The sequence below is a fragment of the Lepidochelys kempii genome, chromosome 6 (assembly GCF_965140265.1).
Source record: "Lepidochelys kempii isolate rLepKem1 chromosome 6, rLepKem1.hap2, whole genome shotgun sequence".
Lineage (NCBI taxonomy): Eukaryota > Metazoa > Chordata > Testudines > Cheloniidae > Lepidochelys > Lepidochelys kempii.
The window spans coordinates 28,557,651-28,573,680 of NC_133261.1; the positions used below are offsets into that span (position 1 = coordinate 28,557,651).

Genomic DNA, 16,030 nt, shown 5'->3' on the forward strand with positions numbered 1-16,030 from the left:
CAGTGATCCCTTCTGGCCTTAACATTTATGAATACATCACTGATCCCAAATCTGGGCCTCTGGACCCCATGGTAATATAAATATTAAATAATAACAAGCACACATGGCATATGTCAATCTACTAACTACCATAAATGGGCACAGCCATGACTAAGTTAGTAAGAGAGTACCTGATCAGCCATTTGAAACCTTAAAAGCATGGAGTAAATGCACTTTCTCATTGGAGTCAAAGCTCTGAGTTGTTGGCTCTCTGTCTTCCCTCAAGATCACAGGTTGCCCTTTACGTTCCCTTTTAGAGCCCTAGGGTCCAGTTCCGCTTTAGGTGTAACTGCAGATTACCTTCCATGTCTATGAGTGAGAGAGCAGGGCTTGGTCCAGTGTCTGCACAGATCCATTAAAAGTAGCACAAAGACTCAGGGCTTGAATGTGATTCCACATCATGTTTCATTTTCCACTTTTTAAAATCAATACTAATCATGTTTATTTTGGCTTGCCATTTTTTGTTTTTTAAAAAGGCAGCACTTAGAGAAGCCAAAACAGTCAGCTGAAAAAAAGTGGTGACTCAACATACCAGGGGTGGGCAAGCTTTTTGGCCCGAGGGCCACATCTGGTTGGGGAAATTGCATGCAGGGCCATGAATGTAGGGCTGGGGCAGGGGGTTGGGGTGCGGGGTGCAGGAAGGGGCTCAGGGCAAGGGGTTGGGGCAGAGGAGGGGTGCGGGATGTACGAGGGGGCTCAGGGAAGGGGGTTGGGTGCAGGAAGGAGTTCAGAGTGTGGGAGGGGGCTCAGGGCAGGGGTGCAGGGAGGAGTGCACAGGGGGGCTCAGGGCAGGGGGTTGAGGCGCAGGAGGGGTGCGGCAGGGGGTTGGGGTGCAGGAAGGGTTCAGGGTGCGGGTTCTGGCCTGACGCCGCTTACCTGGAGCGGCTCCAGGGTGGCAGTGGCGCGCACCGGGGCCAGGGCAGGCTCCCTGCCTGCCTGCCCTGGCCCCACGCCACTCCCGGAAGCGGCCAGCACCATGTCCCTGCGGCCCCTGGAGGAGGGAGGGCAGAGGGCTCTGTGTGCTGCCCTCGTCTGTGAGTACCTCCCCCAAAGCTCCCATTGGCCACGGTTCCCTGTTCCCAGCCAATGGGAGCTGCAGGTGGAGGTACCCACAGGCAAGGGCAGCGCACGGAGCCCTCTGCCCTCTCCCCCTTCCAGGGGCTGCAGGGATGTGGTGTCGGCTGCTTCCGGGAGTGGCGCGGGGCCCATGGCACCACGGAGGCGGCAATCCCATGGGCCAGATCCAAAGCCCTGACGGGCCAGATCTGGCCCACGGGCTGTAGTTTGCCGCCCCTGCAACATACCCTTAAGGTGTTGACGCAGTAACAATTACAAAGTGAGGGACTGTTGTGCTCTATAATTTTAGCCCTTTGGTACTGAGTTCAACTGCAGCTCTGCTGGGATTCTAAAAATGGCCTTCTTCTTTAACACTACAACAGTTCTGTTTAATCCAATGGTTAAGTCGAGAACAAGAAACATGAATGAGATTCCTTGTCATTAAAGTGGTCCACTCTAATGTCGGGATCAAAGATAACACAGAAGGTCTCCATTTGTAAAAACGAAATAAAAGAAAAAGACTCAGCAAAACACAGTGACTCAGCAGCTTTCACGCCCTTAAGCCTCAAATTGCAAATGTGACTTTTGCACCTTGTATGTAAATGAGCTTATGTGCCTAGCTAAAAGTTCCCTTTCAGGTTACATTTCAGCCTGGGCAGTGTGCATGAATGAAGGGGCCAGCTCTGGAGGAGAGAAACAGGAACTGATATTCAAGAGAGCGATCTTGCAGGACCAGAACAAGCCAGAAAATATGATCCAAAAGCAGCAAGTGATCCGGCTCACTTATCTGATCACAGCCATGGACCTAACCTGCTTGTTCATGCAGATTGGGATCATTCCAGTGAGTACCATTTGAGCCTGCTTTAATAGACCAGACCACTTTCTTTCAACACAGACTATTCAGTTTTTCAACAACATTAGAGGAGACTTTCTACAAGGAAATAGGGGAGAAAGTTTAGATCTGACTAGAAAGTCAGATGTAAGTGAATATATTGGCCTTTCACATGGCACTCCATGTACATTCGGTGAATAGATGCACATAACTAATGACAGGCAGACAGTACTTAATTTGTACCAGGGCTTATCAGGCTGAGCCCCAGCACGTCGAGGCTTGGCAGTTCATATCCCCGGGACCTTTGGGCTTGCCGTGTCAATTATGAAATTGCTTGAGCCCTGGCACTTCTTTCATTACCAATTAAGCATGGCAGGCAGATGATTATTTTTTATATTGCAGTAGTGGCTAGAGGCCTCTGCCGGACGCGTGCTGCATTATGCTGGGCCCTGTGCAAACACAAAGTGCAGTCCCTGCTCCAAAGAGTTTATAATCTAAAACACAAGCTGTAGTAGGTAGGTGAACTAACAAGCAGGCATGGGGAGGGAGCATAGGGTAACAATAATAGAATATATTAGCATAGACCGCTTTGTGCACAGTATGTATGTGTAATAAGCCAGTCAGGAGCCTGTAATCACAACGCGCCACTTGTCCAGTGGTTCTCGGGTGGCAGCTTTCTGTAGACACCATGCAAGAGGTGAATTTTAAGGAGGGATTTGAAGGTTGATAAAATAGTGGCTTTACAGATTTTGACAGGGCACTTTCCCCACATGTAAGAGGCTTCGTGGTAGAGAGAGCAAAAGTGTTTGTGGAAGATTGCAACTGGCCCTGTTGTCCAAGTAGAGGTGGGGATGGAGGTTGCATTAAGACAATAGGACGGATTAGTTATGGCAGGGCTGAATTGTGAAGGTGTCTGTATGGAAGGCCAAGAAATCTGTGTTTGATGCAGTCCAGGAGGCGGAGTCAAGGGTGGGTCTCAAAAGTGGTGTTGGTGTGATCAGAACAATGAGTCAAGAAGATGATCTCTGTAGCAGCAATTTCAATGGCCTAGAGGGCACAGAGTTGCAGGTGCCAAAGCCAGACTGGGGGATGCTGCGGTAATCAAGTTGCAGGTCATTTTAAAAGGATATTATCAAGTAAAAATGTAGTTCCCACTCCACTCACATCTCTGAGCTCTTCCTCTTATTTTTCTTTTCCTCATTTTTCTTCTCTCGCCTGCTATGAGAGCTCTCTCCCATCTCTGTGTCTCCAGAGACAGTGCGCTCTGTGCCCCCCTTTCATAAACCAGCCCAACAGCGGCTGCTCTGTTGCATGGTCTCTTAGTGCTTGTCTGTGGGTGACTGATGTAATCACGCTGGGCTATGAGACTAAGTAAAACTAACTTTCCACACAGAAGGAATTCTGACTATTCACCAAGCTCTCTCCAATACAAAGATTAAACCCACAGAAATACCTGTGCTAGATATATTATTTGCTTTACTCTTTCAGCGGCAGTATTCTCAAATACTGGTTGTAATAAATAGTGTGTAAAACTGTCCAGACAGTAAAATGTCTTGCATTTATAATGTCTCTCTAAATACCCAAGGATGGTGAACTCACACTGGAGTATTAAGTGTTGGCTGGCTACAAGTGTATAGGCTGGGCTACAAGAAAGAAGCTGTTTGCTGTAGTTTGAGTGATTTTCTACATATGTACATTTTTAGGCAAATTAATTTTATGCAGTGCACAGTATCACAGCATGAACAGTCCCAGGATATGCCATATGGCAATGCAAGGTGGCTCTCTCATTTACAAAATGTGTTGAGTGTATTTAGTGGTAGTGAAAGTGTCAGATTTATAGGGCTGGTGACTCTGTGCACAGGTGGTATTAAGTGCTTCGGAAGCTTCAAAATGTTACTTTTGCATTAAACATTACAAAGCAAAAGCCTGAGTCTGAGGCATCTGTCCCTTGGGCACAAGGTTTTTTAGGGTGCTTCCAGCTTTGGGATGTGGAGGGGACTGGTAGTACAGATGCCATTTTGTTTATGTGATATTTGCTGTTAATGCAGCTTGCTTGATTAAATAGGGTGTCATGATGACGTGATCCACAAGATCCTCCTGTGTGGTGCTCAGAGTGATGTGCACTTCATATCCAAAGGCAAACGAGGGGTAAAGTTAAATCATCCCCTTCAGCATTAGCTGAGTTGTTAAGAACTTCCTTGTCTGCCTCAAAATGCCAGTGTGAAAACAGAGAGACAAGGTGGGTGAGGTAATATTTTTTTTATTGGACCAACATCTGTTGGTGAGAGAGACAAGCTTTCCAGCTACACAGAGCTCTTCTGCAGGTCTGGGAAAGGTACTCAACAGTGTCACAGCTAAATACAAGCTGAACAAAAAGAAAAGGAGTATTTGTGGCACCTTAGAGACTAACAAATTTATTTGAGCATGAGCTTTTGTGAGCTACAGCTCACTTCATTGGATGTAGCTCATGAAAGCTTATGCTCAAATAAATTTGTTAGTCTCTAAGGTGCCACAAGTACTCCTTTTCTTTTTGCGGATACAAACTAACACAGCTGCTACTCTGAAACAAGCCGAACAGATTGTTTAGCATAAGTCGTTAACACATATTTCAAGAGACAATTCAAGGTGAAGTGACCCGTTAACACCCCTGTAGTCAAGGGAGTTTGTGGGTTAAAGTTCGTTATTATTGGGGCATTTAGTGCACTGGGTGCACTTCATTTGTGGCTTTTTACAGCAATGTGCGTGAAACCAGGCAATCACTACACACTGAAAAATGATACAAGACAAAAACACCTATATCTGCCATGGGGGAACATCCTCATCCTCAAAGGAAACCTTGCACAACACTGGGAGCTTAAATGTATAACTCTGTGCTAGACACTAAAAATCATGATCTTAATACAGGCACTGGATTTATGACTTATTACAACAACTGATCCCCTCTCCCTTTTTGTCCTGTGACTATAGGGATGTTAACCGGCCACTTCACCTTGAATGGTCCATTAAAATATGTGCTCGCTACTTACGCTAAACCAGTAGTTCTCAAACTTTTGTACTGGTGACCCCTTTCACATAGCAAGCGTCTGAGTGTGCCTCCCCCTTATAAATTAAAAACACTTTTTATATATTTAACACCATTATAAATGCTGGAGGCAAAGCAGGGTTTGGGGTGGAGGCTGACAGCTCACAACCCCTACCCGTAATAACCTCATGACCCCCAGTTTGAGAACCCCTGCGCTAAACTATCTGTTGCATCATGTATTTAGCTGTCACACTCTGAGTAGCTTTCCCAGACCTGAAGAAGAGCTCTGTGTAGCTCAAAAGCTTCTCTCTCTCCCCAACAGAAGTTGGTCCAATAAAGATATCACCTCACTCACCTTATCTCTCTAATATCCTGGGCCCGACGCAGCTACAGCAACACTGCATGCAATAGTGTAAAAATAGAGAGCCAGGTCCACAGCTGATGTAAATTGGTGACTTCAGCGGAGCCCTGTTGATGTACGCTGGCTGATGATCTGGGCCAGAGACTTTTGATTTTTATCAAATAACCTTTATATTCCTCATGCTATATTGTATCTGTGGGCAAGCAATATGATTTTTATTTTGAACGGATGCACATGCTCACTTATTACTATAGTAGTCCTGTACTTACTAAGCTCTTTAACATTCAGAAATGTAACATACTTCACTTTTTCTCCGCTTTATTTAGTACTTGGCAAAGAGCCTGGGATTGGATTCAGTTGGATTTGGCTACCTCCAGACAACCTTTGGCGTTCTGCAACTTCTGGGAGGTCCTATTTTTGGAAGGTAAATAGGAACCAATCTTGTGAACCTTCCATTCCTGGGGAAGATCAGAGTTATTTATTTTTTTAAATAAATCTACTTCATTCCTCGTTCTGAATCTTGGGAAATATTTTAAGAAGCTATTTGGATTTACTAAACAGGCTACAGAGAAATAAATATTAATTAAAACTATTGTAACATATAAATGGCTTTTGTATTAGTTATTTCTCTAAATTTGATTATTTGGATCCAGACAGTGTGCTTAGCCAAAACATTTAGTTTTGCAGAGCTTGCAATCTAATGCCTTAATCCTGCAATCATTTACGCATATAAGCAACTTTACAAACATTGGCAGGACTGGGAAACCCAGAAGATGAGTGTAACTTGGCCTTTTTTTTTTTCGTTATTAACCAATGTTATTAATAAATAGTTCTAGTGGAAATCATAGAATTTCTGTGCCTGATTCGGATCTTATTTATACCGGCATTGCACTATGTCACAGCAAATGACTTCAGTGCAGTTGCTCCTGATTTACACTGGTATCAGTGAGCTTAGAATCAGGAGGACTCTATATTTACAGTTCAAACAGCCCTAGCAAAAGGAAGGCGGGGGAAAGACTTGAGGATCTCCTGTGTTTCTGCCTCTGAGCAGTTGCAGGAAATTGCTGATATGGGATACGTACTCCTGCTCCAAATAGAAGAGGAGATGGCCTTGAAAAACCTAATAGATATGGAGAATATACAGCAGATAATAGATTATCCCTGTTCAGAGATGCACAAAAGGAGAGGCAGAGTAGTCCAGTGGGTAGGGCATTGGACAGGGATGCAGGCGACTTGGGTTACATTCCTGTCTCTGCCACTGGTCTGTTCAGTGACCTTGGGAAGGTTGCTTTTCTGTGCCTCTGTTTCCTTTACCAGCTCTCCAGGGCAGGGACTATTTCTTGCTTAGCACAGTAGGGCTAACAGGTGCTAATAGGAGAGCAATAATTATTATGAATAATAATAGTCAGTTTCCCTACCAATACAGCCCAGAAATGAATTCCTTCTTGTCCACAAATCTGAGGTGGTGTTAGTGGCATAATTCAAGTGATTTTTTTTCTATAAATGTACAAATTTATAGAAAATAATTCTGATCTGGATCTGTGAAAAGCGGGTCTTACTCCTGAAGCTCTGTTCTTTCTCTGTGGGTGGAATACCTACTCATAGCAATGAGAGATGCATGCAGGGATGAGGGGAACAAAATACAGGGGTCTAATTAGAATCAGATCCTTAACTGTTGTAAATCAAAGTAGCTGTGCTGAAAGCAAAATTTGCTGTGCAAATCTGAGATTGAAACTTCACCCAGGGTGGTACTGTGAGAACTGTTTGTCCCAATGGGGAAGCAGATATATAAAGGGGAATGCCATATCTTAGCTAAAATGCAAAAATGAGGAAATAGAGATTCACAACAAATCCACTAACTGCATTTTTTTCAAACCTCAGAGTATGAGAATGAGTCAGTTTTCCTTGTATCTGGATGACTTTGCTTAAAACTAATGTGAAGTTGCAAGCACCGAAGCTGCTAGATTTTTTTTTTCTTTAAAAAAAACTCCAGATCATCTCATGAACTGGTCTCCTGGGATTACAAACAGCAAAAACCCAAATTTACTGAGGGCTTGTCTACACACACAAGTTGCACTGGTTTAATGTAAATCAGTTTAAAATCATCTCTTAGTGAAATCAATGTGTCTTTTTTTTTAGGCCACGCCTTACTTGATTCTCTGCTTCCTTAGTTTAACATAACTCATTTTTGTGCCAGATCACAATTTTTTGATAACCTTAGTAGAAAACCCAAACAAAATGAAGATTAATTGAATCTTTTAAACAGACAGCCTAGTAGGACCTAGCTTGTGGTGACTTATGTCTAGTCACCAATAACTGTTTCTCCTGCACTCTCAGGCTTTGTCTAGACCAGGTTTAAAGATGTGTGTGGTTAGATTTAAAACATTTTAACGCACATGTCTGAAAACGCTAGCACCAAATTTTAGACTACATTAGGCACTATGTTATCTGAAAGGGCGTAACACCACACTGCTAAATCCTAGTCCAGACAAAGCTTCATACTTCTCACAGGGCCACATTTTCAAGTGCTCAGCATCCACGATTGGGGCCAGGTTTTCAAAAGTGAAAAATCTGATCAATGTGGGTGGGTGGGATGACAGTATAGCATTGCCAGCCTGGATGTACTATATTTACAATGGCTAAAAAGTTCCATTTCTAAAATGCTGCATAATTTATATGCTAGGTTTGCTGACCAGTATGGCACCCGAGCTGCATTAACTCTTTCGTATCTCTCTGGATCTGCCTTCTTTCTGCTACTGTCCATCTCCACCAGCGTCCCACTTCTCTTCCTGTCCAGAATTCCATCCGTGTTCATGCATGGGCTACCAGGTAATGACATGATAAGATGACCCGAATATTGGGCTCTATATTTTCCAATCCATTTGTAGAGCCTGACCCTGCAATTCTTTCTCACACGAGTAGGTTAAAGTCAGTAGGACTAATAAGGGTTGCAGAATCAGTCTCTGAGTAGTTGGGTTTTAACAACATGAGGCACCATGTTTAACGGTTAGAGGAGGTTGGGATGCCTGACAACAAAATTCTATTCCCAGCTCTGCCACTGATTTCCTGTGTGAGCTAGAGCAAGTCACTTATGTGATCGGGTGCCTGGGATAGACCACACTGAGAATGCCACACTCAGGGCAGACTGCAAGAAATAGGGCAGACAATCCTCAAAACTGGTGGTTTATTCTATAATTAGGTTCTCCAAGCCAGTAACAAAAGAGCTTCTGCAGTACAACACTGGTTAACCAGAAGCCAAACACAGTTCCCTTTAGGCATTCCAGTCCTTGGCTCCGGTCCAGACAACCTAGTCTAATATAATGAAAGGTTATCGAAAACGAATTTCACCATGTGTGAGGTTCTTACTCATTCCAAAGGATGAGAGACATATCCCCAGGTCAATCTGAATCTCAGATCTTATCCAAATATCACATTGTCAGTAAACTAATTAAAGATTTATTCATAGAAGAAGAGAGTTATAAATGGTTAATAGATCACATACATACAAATGATTGCAAAGTCCTTATAACAGGTTTGTAGCCGTGATGGAATAGGCTGCTGGTTTGTAAAGTCTCTCTGGTAACGTCCAAAAGATTGGAAGGTCCTCAGACGGCAATTCAAGATGCTCTTTTTAGTTGTAAATCCACAGTCCAGAGAATTAGAGCAGGAAAGAGGCAACATGGAGGTCTCTCAGAGGTCTTTTATATCCTTTGCCATGTGCATGGAAATTTACTGTCCCAAACAAAGCCTACAGCCAAGTTCACAGAAAGTTACTGGCCCAAGATGGAGTCCAGGGTCATATGTCCTTACATGCTTTGCTGACTCACAGGGGCAGCCATTGCCCATATTCTTTCTGAGGCATCCACTGGAAAGGCTTACTGGGCAGGATAAATTTCTTCAATGGCCCGTTGTGAGCTGTGTCTCTTTAATGGCCCATCAACACATAGCTGTCTAGTCCTGATGCAAATCTATTTGGAGAGTGTCACCCAGGAACAACACACATGTTGGAGATACACATATATAGCCAATAGTCATAGCTTTAGATACAAAGATGATACATGCATATAAACAGGATAATCGTACTTAATAAATCATAACTTTTTCCTTAACCCCATACGTTGTGCAAGATTTGTTGCAATTGTCTAACAGTAAAAAGAAAAGGAGTACTTGTGGCACCTTGGAGACTAACCAATTTATTTGAGCATAAGCTTTCATGAGCTACAGCTCACTTAATTGGGTGCATACATCACGAAAGCTTATGCTCAAATAAATTGGTTAGTCTCTAAGGTGCCACAAGTACTCCTTTTCTTTTTGCGAATACAGACTAACACGACTGTTACTCTGAAACCTGTCTAACAGTAGTAACAACAATGATACAAATGGTCATCTTTCATACACACAGCATCACAACTTAGTCTCTCTGTGCTTCAGCTTTCCCATTTGTAAAATGGAAGATGACAATGCTAACCGCCTGGCCTGGCCACACCACACCACAGGGTTATGAAGCTTAACTTGTTCGTGTCTGTGAAGTGTTCTGAGGCCCTCATATGAAAGGTGCTCTAGAAGTGCAAAGCATAGTTTATTATTTTTACTTGGGCTTGAAAAGTTTCACTGATATCCACTTGCTTGAGCACTAAGCTACTTTACTATGCCCCCCCCCAGCCATGGATCTTCGTTCCCCCCAATAAACCAATTCACCCCCAGCACCTCTCCTTGTGCAGTTGCCATTTCCGCTGCTTTCCTGAATGGACGTAAAGCTCTCTGCTTCCCAGCATTTTCATCCATCTGGGCCCTATTCTTTTAGATTTCCTCCCCTACCCCATGCTTTTTAAGGAGCCACAGCTCACAGGCTATTTTGCTCCATGCCCACCACTAATTCTGTTAAAAGCATCGCTCCTCCAGCTCACACCCTCTTAGAAAAAGAACTAGATGCCTGAGCTGCTCTGCTCCCTCCCAGCCTTCCTGTTAAAGGAACAGCCGCACTTGAGCAGCTCCTCCCCCTCTACCCCAGACAGGAGGTCAAAAGCTCCCTGGCCCCACTCATTGCAACTTGCAGTGGGTGAGTGGGTTTTTCCATTCCCTGGTTTTATGACAGAGGTAAGAGCTGTGTCTCTTTAGCAGACCAGAATTCATTCCAATGGAATAAACCGTATCAATAAAATAAACGGCATATGTCCTTCACTGCAGTGCAGCCATTTCAAATGTCTCAGCTGCATTCACCGAAGCAAGAATTGTCCCAGAATAATTTTTTAGCAACATGCGGTCACACACGGCCTAGCAAATTGCACGTCAGCATTAGTGAGTACCTCAGACATGGCAAGCTGCATTACAGTGGCTTTCATTTGCACCATTCCATTCTGTTTTGCTCCAGCCATTTGCGTCCAGTAAAAACCATCAGGCCAGATGCTCAGCTGGTGTAAATCTGCGTTGCTGATGGAGTATCGCCAGTGGGGGTAACGAAGACCCTCACCGTGTTCATGTGGATTACACACAGCTGGTTTAAACCAACGGAGGTCTTCACCCCCCATTAGCAGTTGGTCCACATAAGAGGTTCTGAGTCTCTTCCTTCTCCTGACTACTGGACTCTGGGCTGAACCCACAAAGGGTCTTAAATGCTTAAGGGTATGCCTACACTACAATTAAAAACCCAAGGCTGGCCCATGCCAGCTGACTCGGGCTGCGGGACTATTTAATTGCAGGGTAGATGTCCGGGCTTGGGCTGGAGTCTGGGCTCTAGGACCCTGCGATGTGGGAGGGTCCCAAAGCTCAGGCTCTGAGCCAGAATTTTTACACTGCAATTAAACAGCCTGTGAGCCCAAGTCAGCCAGCATGGGCCAGCCACAGCTGTTTAACTGCAGTGTAGACATATCCTAAGTCTCTTTGTTGATCTGGCCCTCAGGCCTTAAGCACAAATAGTAGAAGTTTGTGCTTTTAGATGAAGAGGTCCTGGGGTCAGTTCCCATTCAGTGGGGCATTGCATGAGGATCTGGCTCAGTGTTACAAGGCCTGACCTCTGGGAAAGCTCTGTCATTTGCATTTGTGCATTTGTGCACCTCAAGGAATAGATTTGTCATTCAGACACCAGAATACGTTTCTTTTAGTTCAGTGTTTCTTATTAAGTTTCTTCAAATATCTGTGTAGGTGCTCAGATGGTCATTACAGATCTGACTACTCATGCTGAGCGTGCAGATGCATTAGGGAAGCTTGGACTTTGCTTTGGAATAGGAGTAATCATTGGATCATCTCTGGGTGGGACACTCAGCACAAAATTTGGGTAAGTGGTTGAGTTGTGTTTTACTTCTGTCATGCAGTTATAACAATTCATTCAGCTGCTGAGGGGTATTTTGTTCTCCCCTCATTTGATAATGTACAAACATATAACTCTTTCCTTATTCTTTGGGTGCAATTTTCAGCTGCCGCTGCCTGATCTTGGGGCCAAATCAGCCCCTGGCACCAGTTAGAGCAGCCACAGGGTTTCTCTAACTTGCACTGGCTAGAATGGTCCTGTATTTCACTGGTCAGGGATCAGCAGAAGGCAGTACACTCCAAATCTGCTCCCTATCCTAGAATGCTTTCCATGCCCAATGGTCCCTGTACCAAGGGTCAGGAAGGGTTGGCAGCTCTACACCACTCCAGGATAACCCTGTGCTGGGGAAATACTCAGCCCCTTTGTGCAGCCCTGGTGGCACAAAATATCTTAAGGGCCAAGGATCAATCACTTTTGTCATCTGTTCCACTGTGTGTCACTATTTCTTGTTTTAAATAAGCCTAGTTGTAAATCCCTATTTCTGCAAGCTGGGCTAATATCCATGTCTCAGTTGCTCTAGAAGCAGCAATTATTAAAAAGTTAGTTAAAAGCTACAAGCAATCCTAGTCCAGGCTCTTGTCTTGACCCCGTAACTCCCTAAGCACTGAGGGCTGTGTGCATTGTGGAGCAACTTTACCAGTGTATTAAGTGCTATTTAAAAATGGTGTTCGTATAGCTTTAAATCTCAAGCAGGGTGAGGCTCACAAAATCACAACATTCTTAGAGGGATGCTTAATGTAATGTGGGACCTTAGGGAGGAGAGCAGAGCTTAAGAGGGCCTGGAGAGGGGGAGTGCGACAAATGAGGCAGTCTGCCCCCTCCAAAACAAGGATGAGTGAGTGTAACCCAAACTTGTCAAGTCTGATCATTCCCAGGGCTCCTTCTAGAGCTTCGGGTAAACCCAATAGGCATCTTTAAAAGTGTGTCTACACTTGCTGCTATAGAAAACCTTGATTTTTTTTTTTAACAAGTTTGATAGTCTCCATTCAGTCAGGACCATCATGATCATCTAGTCTGACCTCCAGCACATCGCAGGCAACAGAACCTTGCGCACCCACTTCTGTAATAAATCCCTGTATGTCCTTCGGAATTAAGCACCTAAATATGTTTGAAGATCTGGGCCTTAGTCTCTCTGGGCCTCAGTTCCTGCATCTGTAAAATGGGGTTCATAGTCCCTCCCTGTTTCATAGGGGTGTTGTGAGGCTAAATGCACCAGTGATTGTGAGGTACTCAAATGATATGATAATGGGAGCCAGATAAGTACCAAAGATAGCTAGATAGTCTTCCAAGTGGGAAAATCCTTCTGGACCTATTCTTGCATTCTCCTCCCGGTATAGCAGCCAGCACCGTTTTTCCTCAGCATTGTCCTCCTCCACAGTCACAAAAAAGAAAAAGGCCTGTATTTGATAAGGCCTCAGACTCTTACCCTTCGCAGCATGCTTTGTTAAAAGAGGTTGACAGGCAGGCCTCCCTTCTCCCACTGTTTCACTGGAGCAAATTATCTGTGCACCCGTGGTGTGAGTTCAGTTCCCAGATAAGAACCAACTTCTTGATCTTTTCCACAGAACAGACTGCTCTAGTCTGATAGCACTAGGGAGGTGAGAGGTGACTCATCTTTCTCTCAGGAGGCAGAATGACCCAAGTTCCCATGATTCTTCCACATGTATTCTTAAATATTTTATGTGGCGAAAGAGTTAACAGTAGTTGAGAATTCTTGTTACTAGAAGAAATCAAAATTGCTAATAAGTCTTTCGCAAAAAGAAAAGGAGGACTTGTGGCATCTTAGAGACTAACAAATTTATTTGTGCATAAGCTTTCGTGAGCTACAGCTCACTGCATCGGATGCATTCAGTGGAAAATTCAGTGGGGAGATTTATATACACAGAGAACATGAAACAATGGGTGTTACCATACATACTGTAAGGAGATCACTTGAGGTGAACTATTACCAGCAGGAGAGTGGGGGGGAACGGGGACTTTTTGTCGTGATAATCAAGGTGGGCCATTTCCAGCAGTTGACAAGAACGTCTAAGGAACAGTGGGGGGTGGGCGGGGGAATAAACATGGGGAAATAGATTTATTTTGTGTAATGACGCATCCACTCCCAGTTTCTATTCAAGCCTAAGTTACTTGTATCCAGTTTGCAAATTAATTCCAATTCAGCAGTCTCTCATTGGAGTCTGTTTTTGAAGTTTTTTTGTTGAAGAATTGCAACTTTTAGGTCTGTAATGGAGTGACCAAAGAGATTGAAGTGTTCTCCAACTGGTTTTTGAATGTTATAATTCTTGACGTCTGATTTGTGTCCATTTATTCTTTTACGTAGAGACTGTCCAGTTTGGCCAATGTACATGGCAGAGGGGCATTGCTGGCACATGATGGCATATATCACATTGGTGGATGTGCAGGTGAACAAGCCTCTGATAGTGTGGCTGATGTGATTAGGCCCTATAATGGTGTCCCCTGAATAGATATGTGGACACAGTTGGCAACGGGCTTTGTTGCAAGGATAGGTTCCTGGGTTAGTGGTTCTGTTGTGTGGTGTGTGGTTGCTGGTGAGTATTTGCTTCAGGTTGGGGGGCTGTCTGTAAGCAAGGACTGGCCAGTCTCCCAAGATCTGTGAGAGTGATGGATCGTCCTTCAGGATAGGCTGTAGATCCTTGATGATGCACTAGTTGGGGGCTGAAGGTGATGGCTAGTGGCGTTCTGTTATTTTCTTTGTTGGGCCTGTCCTGTAGTAGGTGACTTTTGGGTACTCTTCTGGCTCTGTCAATCTGTTTCTTCACTTCAGCAGGTGGGTATTGTAGTTGTAAGAACACTTGATAGAGATCTTGTAGGTGTTTTTCTCTGTCTGAGGGGTTGGAGCAAATGCGGTTGTATCATAGAGCTTGGCTGTAGACGATGGATTGTGTGGTGTGGTCAGGGTGAAAGCTGGAGGCATGTAGGTAGAAATAGCAGTCAGTAGGTTTCTGGTATAGCGTGGTGTTTATGTGACCATCATTTATTAGCCCTGTAGTGTCCAGGAAGTGGATCTCTTGTGTGGACTAGACCAGGCTGAGGTTGATGGTGGGATGGAAATTGTTGAAATCATGATGGAATTCCTCAAGGGCTTCTTTTCCATGGGTCCAGATGATGAAGATGTCATCAATGTAGTGCGAGTAGGGGTGTTAGGGGACGAGAGCTGAGGAAGCGTTGTTCTAAGTCAGCCATAAACATGTTGGCATACTGTGGGGCCATGTGGGTACCCATAGCAGTGCTGCTGATTTGAAGGTATACATTGTCCCCAAATGTGAAATAGTTATGGGTGAGGACAAAGTCACAAAGTTCAGCCACCAGGTTTGCCGTGACATTATCGGGGATACTGTTCCTGACGGCTTGTAGTCCATCTTTGTGTGGAATGTTGGTGTAGAGGGCTTCTACATCCATAGTGGCTAGGATGGTGTTTTCAGGAAGATCACCAATGAATTGTAGTTTCCTCAGGAAGTCAGTGGTGTCTCAAAGATAGCTGGGAGTGCTGGTAGCGTAGGGCCTGAGGAGGGAGTCTACATAGCCAGACAATCCGGCTGTCAGGGTGCCAATGCCTGAGATGATGGGGCGTCCAGGATTTCCAGGTTTATGGATCTTGGGTAGCAGATAGAATACCCCTAGTCAGGGTTCCAGGGGTGTGTCTGTGCGGATTTGTTCTTGTGCTTTTTCAGGGAGTTTCTTGAGCAAATGCTGTAGTTTCTTTTGGTAACCCTCAGTGGGATCAGAGGGTAATGGCTTGTAGAAAGTGGTGTTGGAGAGCTGCCTAGCAGCCTCTTGTTCATATTCCGACCTATTCATGATGACGACAGCACCTCGTTTGTCAGCCTTTTTGATTATGATGTCAGAGTTGTTTCTGAGGCTGTGGATGGCATTGTGTTCTGCACGGCTGAGGTTAAGGGGCAAGTGATGCTGCTTTTCTACAGTTTCAGCCCGTGCACGTCAGCGGAAGCACTCTATGTAGAAGTCCAGTCTGTAGTTTCAACCTTCAGGAGGAGTCCATCCAGAATCCTTCTTTTTGTAGTGTTGGTAGGAAGGTCTCTGTGGGTTAGTATGTTGTTCAGAGGTGTGTTGGAAATATTCCTTGAGTCGGAGACGTCGAAAATAGGATTCTAGGTCACCACAGAATTCTGTCATGTTTGTGGGGGTGGAGGGGCAGAAGGAGAGGCCCCGAGATAGGACAGATTCTTCTGCTGGGCTAAGAGTATAGTTGGATAGATTAACAATATTGCTGGGTGGGTTAAGGGAACCATTGTTGTGGCCCCTTGTGGCATATAGTAGTTTAGATACTTTAGTGTCCTTTTTCTTTTGTAGAGAAGCAAAGTTTGTGTTGTAAATGGCTTGTCTAGTTTTTGTAAAGTCCAGCCACGAGGAAGTTTGTGTTGAAGGTTG

General features: G+C 44.5%; 1 protein-coding gene across 5 annotated transcripts in view; it reads left to right on the forward strand.

Annotated features, from left to right (window-relative positions):
• The window catches only part of SLC67A1 (solute carrier family 67 member 1), a 141,098-nt gene that overhangs the window by 32,111 nt on the left and 92,957 nt on the right, over window positions 1–16,030 (forward strand). For 2 of the 5 annotated variants that reach the window (XM_073347278.1, XM_073347279.1), the window contains exons 2-4: window positions 5,637–5,734; window positions 7,994–8,139; window positions 11,452–11,584. In XM_073347278.1, the coding sequence (XP_073203379.1) occupies window positions 5,637–5,734; window positions 7,994–8,139; window positions 11,452–11,584 (377 nt within the window). Of the gene's footprint in view, window positions 1–1,716; window positions 1,937–5,636; window positions 5,735–7,993; window positions 8,140–11,451; window positions 11,585–16,030 lie in introns of those variants that run through there. The other 3 variants (XM_073347275.1, XM_073347274.1, XM_073347276.1) reach the window with 3 other exon arrangements.